This window comes from Lycium ferocissimum, chromosome 5, assembly GCF_029784015.1.
Source record: "Lycium ferocissimum isolate CSIRO_LF1 chromosome 5, AGI_CSIRO_Lferr_CH_V1, whole genome shotgun sequence".
Lineage (NCBI taxonomy): Eukaryota > Viridiplantae > Streptophyta > Magnoliopsida > Solanales > Solanaceae > Lycium > Lycium ferocissimum.
This window is the reverse complement of record NC_081346.1, coordinates 32003254-32013453: the sequence shown is the minus strand read 5'-3', so window position 1 is coordinate 32013453 and position 10200 is coordinate 32003254. Positions and strand designations below refer to the sequence as shown.

Here is a 10200-nt window from a genome sequence, read left to right as displayed (position 1 = left end):
TGAAATTATACACGATATACATGAAAGGACATAAATTTTATTTGAGAATCATTATTATTATGACATGTTTCATGTATGGTTTCGTATTAAAAAAGGTTTCAGGAAATGCAAATGTACATAATTTTCAATTAGTTGCTGCGGTTATTATGGTTTTCATGCATATTATGGTCGGGTGCATCATAAGAGTTCGGTTCACCGGGTCGGATAGTGTGTCGGGTGTCGGTCACATGGAATGAGGACGTGACATGCGTACCCACTCTTAAAGAGAAAATAAGACACGTTCTTGGAGAAGAGGATAGTCAGAAAGGTAATGAGATCCGAAGGATTACGAATTATCCTCATAGCAACCTGCACTAGATCACTCGCCAAGCTTACATTTATGATTAGTGCTTGAAACTACATAGTAACCTTTTCTTTTCGTTACTTAGTTTTTCTCGTGTCTAAGATCTCCTTGGTCTTTTCATAAGATACATATTCTACTCCCACCCGTCTTACCGCTTTCTCACTCAGCTCCTTTGGTAACTTGGACTGGTTGAAGGCAAGGATCATTTTAACCTGGGCTATCCCTCGTCCTTCAAGGACCTACGAAATGTTCAGTACAAAACAAAACAAAAAACTACTAACGACTCAAGCTCGAACAACTCAATGAACATAACCCGCTCTTTAGGAGGGGAGCAACATCTGATAAAGGTAGCTAATAACCAAGTTAAGAGGCGACAACAAGCCAGGTCAATTTCATAAAATGATAAACTAATTCTATTGGGGATGCTGCCGTTGCCTTTATGATTGTATGCTCTATTACCATTTTCTCACGTAGATACTGGTGTGGCTGCTTCAGTCCTGGCCACCTTTCCCTCGATACACTATTATCATTGAGTTTAGTGAGAACTAATATAAATCGAGGCCAAACTAATATAAATCGAGGCCAAAATACGAAAAGCTAAAAAAAAAAAAAAAGGAAAAGAATGTGCAAACTCCCCAGCTTTTCTTCGTTGTGCACGTGAAAATCTAAGTTGTACCCCTATACAATTTTGTATCTCCCGATTCGTCCAGGCCTACTCTAATAAAGTAGCAGGAGGAGAGGAAAACGGTTTGGAGCATGATATCCACAGCAAAGTAAAAAACTCTTTTAACATGGAAAAATAATGCCTTCTCATTGAGACTGAAACAGGTTTAAGGTACACTAGGACAAAATTTCTTACTATAAAGATCATGAATGAGGTAATCGCGAGGAACTAGTACAATTCCGACCTGCAACCAAGTAATCAAAACAAATCACACAACCTATACTAGAGCTCCTATGCAAAACATCTAAAGCTTTTGAAAGAAAAAGAAACACGTCTGTAGACGCAGCTAAGATACCTCAGTATTCACCGCCAATATACAATATTCTTCAGATTTGATCGACTTCTATAGAAGAAAATTATCAATCATATGCTGGATAACATCAGCACCTTCTGCATGCATGTATTGATCTTTCACCTATAAGAAATAGGACGAGCATTATACATTACTGACCTTAAAGCTTCAAGTAATACAGCAATCATTAAAAACTTTAACTTAATAAGCATGAAGAATATACATACGTTTTTAAGTCTTTTAATATGCGACATCATTGGCAACAGAAGGATCTCAATTTTGAAACAGGCACATAAATCCGAGGAATATACATACGTTTTTAAGTCTGAATTCTATCTCAAACATTATAGGCATAGAATATAAAACTCCAAGAATTGTATTAGGAATTTTTTTTTTTGATGAGGAATTGTATTAGGAAATTTAAAATGTCAAGCAATACGACAAATCCAAAGCTTGCTCTTCCCTAACACCTATATTCATTCTCCAAGTGCCTCCTCTTCTTTTTAAAAGCCATTCAGTTACAGGATTTATTAAGTAAATGACATGCTCAACCCCATGATAAGCAACACCGATGACCTAAGATCAGCATTACTAACGAACACCAGATTCAGTCACCATCGAATACTAACAAATACCAGATTCAGTCAACATAGAACACATCTTTGTCCCAACTGCATTCAGACATCAACTAATATAGTTGTGATACTGTGTTAGTGCCTTTTGCATAGCTGGTTATTAACTTCCAAAAATATGAACCATGGGGTAGCTTGCAGAAGAGGATTCACTACCACGTTACAAGGGTGTCATCTTACACAAGCTCTTCCCATCATGACCACTCTCCAGGTCAACAAATTACCAATGCAAATCTAATTAGTCAGCAATCTGTGCACAAATGCCCTTGATGCTGTATAGTACCTAATAGGCATAAAAGTAGCTCACTTATGAAGATCTAAAGGCCATGAAAATTCATCACTAAGTTGTTCCTACCACCATCAGTCTCCACGCCTATAAAGTACCCTATTAGTTATAAAGCTAACTTGCAGAAGTACAAACATATTTATGCACAAATGCAACTGATACGATGTAGTCCCAAATAAACGTAAAAGTAGCCAAATTCTGAAGATTTACACACTTTCAGGTTCTTCAGCTCAACTCTGATTAACATTATATTCTAGACAACAAGAGAGAACACCTTAAAAAAATAAACCTGATTAATATGCCTAGTTTACGCAGGACAACTAATGAATGCTTTTGCTATCTATAATCAAGGTAACAAGTAACATCCAGGACAAAAATAGGAGTTACAGACAGATTTTTTATCTTAATATGCAAGCGATAAAATGAGAACGTGATTCAGATTCATCAACACAAATTAAATGTGACTGAATGCGGTTCCAGGAGAACCAAAACAAAAATATCAAAAAAATGCTCCGGCATTAACGATATTGTCTGTGTTAGGGCGAGAGATAGATGTGAGACCTGAATAACACTGTGTGCAGCAAATCTGAGCCTGCTGCTGTGAAAGCTGACATCTATTTTCTCCCAAGACACCCGAGATAAACCAGTCACCAATTCCTCTGGATAATTGGTCAAAGCATTAGCACTATAATATTTTCTTGATAAGTCAGTAAGAATTAGTTCTACAATATTAAGAAGCCAACACAAAAACAACCTTTTCTTCCTTTTCCTTCTTCAAGATAGGTATTGTATCAAATAAAAAAGAACAAACACTTCAACTAAAGAACCCCAGCAAGCACTAAAACTTGCTATGTGAAAAAGCTTGAAGGGCCAAATATACTCTGATTTAGAAACAAAATTGCATAGTCCTTTAGGAAAAGCAGATTGATTATTTGTATTGGTGTTAAGCACTAGATAACAGAAGAGTGGAAGTCAATCATGCATACATTGTGAACATATAGCATCACCAAAAGCTCGGAGGGGCAGCAATAGAAAATGCATCTGAGAGACTGAGACCTAGCTGGGGGGGAAGAAAGGGATCAAAAGAAAGAACTAAGGGTTGTTTAGCTGCTCGTTAGAGTTATGCAGGTATTAATAATGCATGACTTTGTTATACAGAGATTATAATGCATGAATTATTTCTTTGGATGTTTGATTTGTTGAATTAGAAATCAACATACATTATATAATTTTTAAAATAAAATGTTTGTTTACAATATACCCTTGGAATTACGAAAGAAATAATTTCAATTCATTGATTTTGTCTCTAATAGATCGAGAAGAAGAAGAAGCGTCTAACAGTGAGCAACATCAACATCTCCATTCTTGCTCTCCAGAGGGTAAATTCATCATTTCAGTATTTTTATCAATGTATTAGTTACTCCATCTTCTACCCCGCATAAAATAATATATAAATTGGCTCATAACATATACTCCTTCCATCCCAATTTATGTGAAGGTGTTTGACTGGCACAAAGTTTAGGAGAAAAAGACAAACTTTTAAAACTTGTAATCTAAAACAAGCCATAAAAATTTATGTGGCCATAAATAATTTCATTACGGGTAAATGGGAAGTTTGAAGTTCAATTGTTACTAAATATGGAAAAATATCATTCTTTTTGGGACTGACTAAAAAGGAAATTTGGGATAGAGGGAGTACCTGTTATATTTATGTGGGATTGCAAAATGATAACCAAACACCATAGTTGGTGTCTGAATTTTATACAAAAGCAACTAAAAAGCTACCAAACATGGTAATAGTTATGCTAGTTTTAATAAATGAATAACCCCCTTCCTAACCAGCAACCAAACGACCCCTAACAGGGAATAATTAGCAAAAAACCTAACTTCTTTTCATAAGAAGAGAGTTACTAACCTTCTAGCTTGTCAAAACAATCATCTTCCTTTACAACAGACTCACCCTGCTCACTATCACACGCCTTGCAATGTTCTTCATGCACAATATGAGGATACTTCTCATTTAGGGAATCCTCCCACTGCAAGCACAAATTGTTATGATATAGCACATACGATTTAATTGGTATCCACTAACGAGTATTGTACAATATGAGGATACTTCTCATTTAGGGAATCCTCCCTCTGCAAGCACAAATTGTTATGATATAGCACATATGATTTAATTGGTATCCACTAACGAATACTATACCTTGGGAAGTTCATTATTACGTCTAATTGACGATGTTCTCCAACCTACAATATCTAAAGAACGTTTGTTAAGAAAAATAGTCTCTAATCTTTTGAAGTTTGGATAATAGAGGCGAGTTGCCTGATTCAACAATACAAATAGGATACGATCATAACCAACATTTGAGTATGCGACCCTTCGCTTGAATGAACCCAATGCAGACCTGTATGCAAGAATTTTGCAACAAATTAGCATCAATATACTATACTTCTTAACGCAGATCCTCATAAGAGGGATCATGCTGTCCAATGCATGTCATAAATAGATCTTATAACGTACATAAAGCGTAATTCAACATCATCTTCCACCATCCGTCTCAGTAATGGAGGCTTCCCTTCATCTTCATTAAGAAAAAGGTGTCGACCCGTTTTCTTGAATATCCAATGAACACAAAGACCAGCAGCTCTCTCAAAGGCAGTTACACCAAAAAGAAATGGCACCTGACAATTAGCTCAAAAAGTGAATATTGCAAAAAGTTCAACAGTGACAAAGCAGATCTTGTTAAAAAAACAAAACAGATCTTGTAAGATCAGGAAAGAGAAAACTCACAATCTTAGTAATGCATAAATAGAGTTCAGAAGAAGAGGAATACTTGCTCATTTCTTAAGATCTAGACAACTGAAGAAGCATGGAAAAAGTTTTGCTTCTTGATCCTTCTGTCAGATAACAGAGCATTTCCTTTTCACAGTTCACAACATAAAATAGGGATCAATATCTATTACTACTAAAGAGGATTCCTCCAGAATACTAACAACATTCTAGGCTAGTAGATAATATAATATCATACTATGATCCAAACCTGTGATTAACTTGATAGTTTTAGAAGCCGGTGTGCTGTGCAGAAGAACGTAGTTTACAAGAAAATCTCGAGGTTAATCAAAGAGATTGCTTGCCTTCACATTTCAGGAACTTTGAGGTCCTCCTATCAAAAGAAGGAATCACACACAGGAAAATCCTGATGCAACTTCTAGGTTACTGAACATTTAAAGCTATCATTAGATCTAAGGGGTTGTTAACTAGATAGATTAGAATTAGAATAAGATAAGTTAAATATAATCCCGCTTTGATAGATTCCCTTGGACAACTTATCAAGTTGGAGGGAGAAAAAACTGTCTGGAGATGAGGAATACTTCCTGTTATTTTCCAGTTCTTATAGCTGTACAACTTCGCATCTTGAAGTAAGGTTATCCAGGTCCTTCTTGCTGTAGATTATAAGGTTATCCAGGTCCTTCTTGCTGTAGATTATTTTCCCAAAACTTAGATGTATCTTTCCTTTGTTTTTCTCCTTCATGCAGTGCATTCCTTGATTTTCTATTTACTTTACCATCCCTGTGTTGTTAGAGCCGGTGCTATATATCCTTTGTCAAACCAGTGAATTTATCGATTATTTTTCAAGTTTTTTGTTGAATTTGTCTCAACACTTGCTAGTTGCTACTTTACCAATTAAGGATGGAGATGATACTCTAAGATGAGGAATCCATCATTTAAAAAGTTAGTGATAGTTTTGAGATTAGCAGAAAAACTAAAATTTGTATAATGGGTGCTTTATGATTAACCTTTTTTTTTTTTTTTCCTGATGAGGGAGTGCTTTGTGATTAAACTATTATATGTTTTACACCAAGCACTAGACTTGACAAGATGAAAGATGGTCTATCGGATATCAGCCCGGTAATCAAATACATCATGTGTGAAATAATGAATAGCACCACCCATAATCCTGTGATTAACATTCATTACAAAGTGATTGCAAAACAATGATATTGGTGCGCCAAGTGACCCGTAAGCACAAACTAAATTTCACTGTCAACAGTCTCAAAACACCAAGAGATAAAACACCTCTCATCCAAGAGTAAGCTTCACCAACTTAAAAGACATAAGGTAAAGGCATCGATGCAAAAATTGTTCTTCCTCAGAGAGACATGATGAGGCCACTTTTTATCCAACATTAAAATATTTGTAAGATTGTAAGTGACAAAATAAATTCATACCTGCTTGTTACCCCTAGAACCCAGATGAGGTGAGGCCACAGTGATAAAATTTACTGGTTCCAGGCCAGCTATTGTGCCTTTTGACCCTTCTTCACTGGCGTTGGCCGAGAATTTCTCTATTTTCTCCGTTCGTGGAGGTCTATATAATTTCCCAATTGCATATCTTGCCACTACTCCTCCAACAGAATGTGCAACAAAAGAAATTTTCTTCAAACCTGGCTTTCTTTTGATGACATCAAGAACCTAACGTCCATTTCCATATCATTACCATCAGATGTGGTATATAAATGATGTTTTAGAGAAAATATTAGTAAAAGGAATGGGACAAAGCAAAAGAAAATCAAATCACATTAGAAGAAATCAACCTCCTCAGCTAATCGCTCGCCCATTACATCCACACCATCCAGCGTTAGTCTAGCCATATTACGTTCACTGCCTGCCAAGAAGATCATGTTCATCATTCATCAAAAAAGAAAATAATGTTCATCAAGACTGTGCAAAACATGCTAGTGGTTGGCCATTATGAAGAAGGTAAAACAGAGACATCGATACAGATGATAAGTTCCACATGTCAGCCAAGGAAAGGAAATCTCTTTTTACAGAACAATTTTTCTACCTATTCAATACAAGTACGCTCAAATTATAAAAGGGACTAATGATGTTGGGAATCACAAACAGAGCAGACTATAACTTTAGTTTGCAATGCATGTGGAATTGAAGATGACGCAGCATAAGAGGGAATGCGGGAGGAACAAAAAAAGAAGATTAGGTGCCTGTCCACAGAAACAGAAGATAAAGTAAGTGAAGCCTACTTACTTTGTCAATCAACATAGCAAGCAAGAAAAAAGGAATAGTTTTGATTAATAGTAATAGACCAAACATTAAGAGGTGAGGATTAGAGGGTGGAAATACGCAACATACAGAAACAAAGTGCTGAAACACAAACAGGTATCAGTCAGAAATGCCACTCAATATATATACTTACAATGAACAAAAACTTTGTCTGGAAGATTCCGAACAAACTGCTCCGCACCAAACTTCCAATCCGAAGCACTGTCGTAATAAAAAACAATAAATCCAGCAATAAATAGAATTTTTTAAAACCAATAACAGAAAAGCACCAATTTATTTATAAGAATTCATCATTACTCCACAAACAAATTGTTCTGTGGTGGACGTTGACTTCAAACTGAATTGACAACCCTACATAGGAAACAGGATTGGCTAGTAAGCATTTAGAGTGTGTTTGGTATGACGGAAGATATATGAAGTCATTTTGTGGTGTTTGGTTACCAGGAGGTATTTACGAGGAAAACATTTTCCATGAAAAAGGGAAAAATGTCTTCTCTCAGTTATGAGCGAAATCATTTTCCTTCACATTTATCTCATATCTTGCTCCATATCACTTGCTCCAACTAACTGTTAGATATCTGAAATTTTTTATCAAAACTTCAATGCAGAACACTGTCCAATTTGTTGACATTATTATTAATATTTAAAGAATTTGCAGGAAATATTTTTCATTCACCAGTCAAAGAAAACATTGCCCTTCATGCCAAACATCTTAATTGAATTATGGAAGAGGTCAGAAGCAGCTTTTTCTCTATGTTAGTAACATTAGATTTATGATTTACACTTTCGTATAGCCAGGAAAGGGAAATTCTTGTGATGTTGCTAGCGTGCAACAGTATAGACAAAGGAGTCTATATCGGTTGCTCAAAATAGCTCCGAGAAATCCCATAGAATGAAGCAATTAGAACAGCTCCAAATTCAGGAGCTTAAAATGCTACAGCAACTTGAAAAATTAAAAAATATACTCCTCCATCCCAATTTAAGTCTCTTGCTTTCCTTTTTGGTTTGTCCTAAAAAGAGTGTTTTTTTCTATATTTAGTAAGTTGACAATTCAAACATCCTACATGACAAGTTTATAACCACAAGATTCAAAGGACATTTTAGTGCATTGTACACATCTTTAATTTAGGACCACAAGATTCAAAAGCCTTTCTTTATTACTCCCTCCGATCCAACTTATGTGACACACTTTCCTTTTTAGTCTGTCTCGAAAAGAATGTCAAACAATTTTTTTTTTGAGAAGGAGAATGTCAAACAATTTAACTTTATGAGACGATTTACAATCACACAAATATCTAAGACTTATTTTGAACCACAAATTTAAAAGTCTTCCTTTCTTTCTTAAATTTCGTGCTAGTCAAATGGTGATAAATTGGGACGGAGGGAGTTATAAACTCCATGCCTAGTCAAACTTAAATTGGGACGGATACCAAAATTTGTATCTTTAGTAAGGATGGAAAGAAAAAAGTAGTTGGATACTGCAAGTAAACAAGCAAAAACCTCTAAAACAGCAAATGTTAACAGTGTCATCCATTTAAAGAGCAGCCAAAAAAAAAAAAAATCTAAACTAGGAAATAGTCAATTTTAAAATGATAAATCATCATGTAACAGGAGCAATGACTAAAAACTTGATTTTTCAACAAACTAGATGAAAATTGTCCAATTATGTTATATGCGCATTACACATTAATAATTATGGAGTTACCTTCCGAGAATACCGTGGACCATCATAACAAGATGATCGGCTGTGGAAGCATCTGATTCTTTAGAACTATATACATCTTCTCCACCGTTCAATGTTTCCCACGACGAAACTCCTCCCTTCTCCATTTCCATTCTCTATTCTTATTTCTACTAGTATATTCTATTACTTAAACTCGGAAACAGATGAAATAGTTACAGTTGGATTGATCAGAATTTCGAAATAAATAATAACTACAGTTTAGGTCGGCTCTGGAGAGAGAAAGGCTTGTGAGAGACTCAAGGATGAAGGAAGCTGACAACGTAATTAAAAAATCAGATTTGAGCAAAAACAGGAAAAAGTTGGTGACGTTAAAAAATCTTTTTAACTTTAAAAATAAGGCACTATTTAAAGAACATGACAGATACCATAAATTACTCCATGCCTTTCATTTTTACTTGTTTTGTATTTTAAAAATACATTTTTATTTTTAATTGTCACTTTTAAAGCCCGTTCGGATTAGCTTATTTTAAGCTAAAATAATTTTTAAGCACTTTCATGGTGTTTGAGTAAAATAAAAAAAATATTTTTAAGTCAAAACAATAAAAATAAGTCAAAAGTCATAAGTTAAAAATTTTAACTTATGAATTTTAGCTTATAACTCAAAAACTAATACCATCCAAACCCAAATTTTCTTTTAATATAAAGAAAACAGGGAAAAAAATTTATTTTACCCATAATATTAATTATTCATTTTAAATCCATTAAAAATATGAATAAATTAATATGAATATCATGATAAATTATACATTTGATTTTTTTTAAGGGGTGTGAAAAGTTCATAGTGACTAAGTAAAAATAAACGGAGGGAGTAAAAAGTTTAAACCTAAGATTTTCACTTTAAAGGTGCAAACAAATGTTAATGCTAGTTGACGACAATATGCCTTTTTTACGCGGTTAAGTCTCTTTCCATTTGAATTTTTAAAATTAAATAATGCTTAAAACATTATTTAGATATATATGCTTCAGCTTTACTTCATAGTTCATACCAATCATTTCTTAAAATATTTTATTAGTTCGTTAATTTGTTTAAAGTTTTCTGTAGTTACGTTTTGAACCGTAATCCCGCTTATTACGGGTTTTTACCCCGAAACTGT

General features: G+C 34.5%; 1 protein-coding gene across 4 annotated transcripts; it reads right to left on the bottom strand.

Annotated features, from left to right (window-relative positions):
- Positions 1-630: 630 nt before the first annotated feature.
- On the bottom strand, positions 631-9419 carry LOC132056718 (putative lipase ROG1). 4 transcript variants are annotated; one of them, XR_009414918.1, is made up of 11 exons: positions 9068-9417; positions 7496-7563; positions 6876-6946; positions 6511-6753; positions 4802-4962; positions 4630-4685; positions 4484-4536; positions 4193-4313; positions 2839-2936; positions 1203-1482; positions 631-863 (listed from the first exon to the last, which is right to left on the bottom strand). XR_009414918.1 is itself a non-coding variant. In XM_059449030.1 (10 exons), exons 1-10 carry the CDS (start codon positions 9196-9198, stop codon positions 1411-1413), a joined length of 1074 nt encoding a protein of 357 aa, XP_059305013.1. In that variant the 5' UTR covers positions 9199-9417; the 3' UTR covers positions 1136-1410. The 4 variants fall into 4 exon arrangements, 3 of the variants coding, with proteins under 3 accessions (XP_059305013.1, XP_059305014.1, XP_059305015.1); XM_059449030.1 differs by lacking the exon at positions 631-863 and having other exon boundaries at positions 1136-1482; XM_059449031.1 differs by lacking the exons at positions 631-863; positions 1203-1482 and adding an exon at positions 1547-2274 and having other exon boundaries at positions 9068-9419.
- Between the last annotated feature and the right edge of the window lie 781 nt (positions 9420-10200).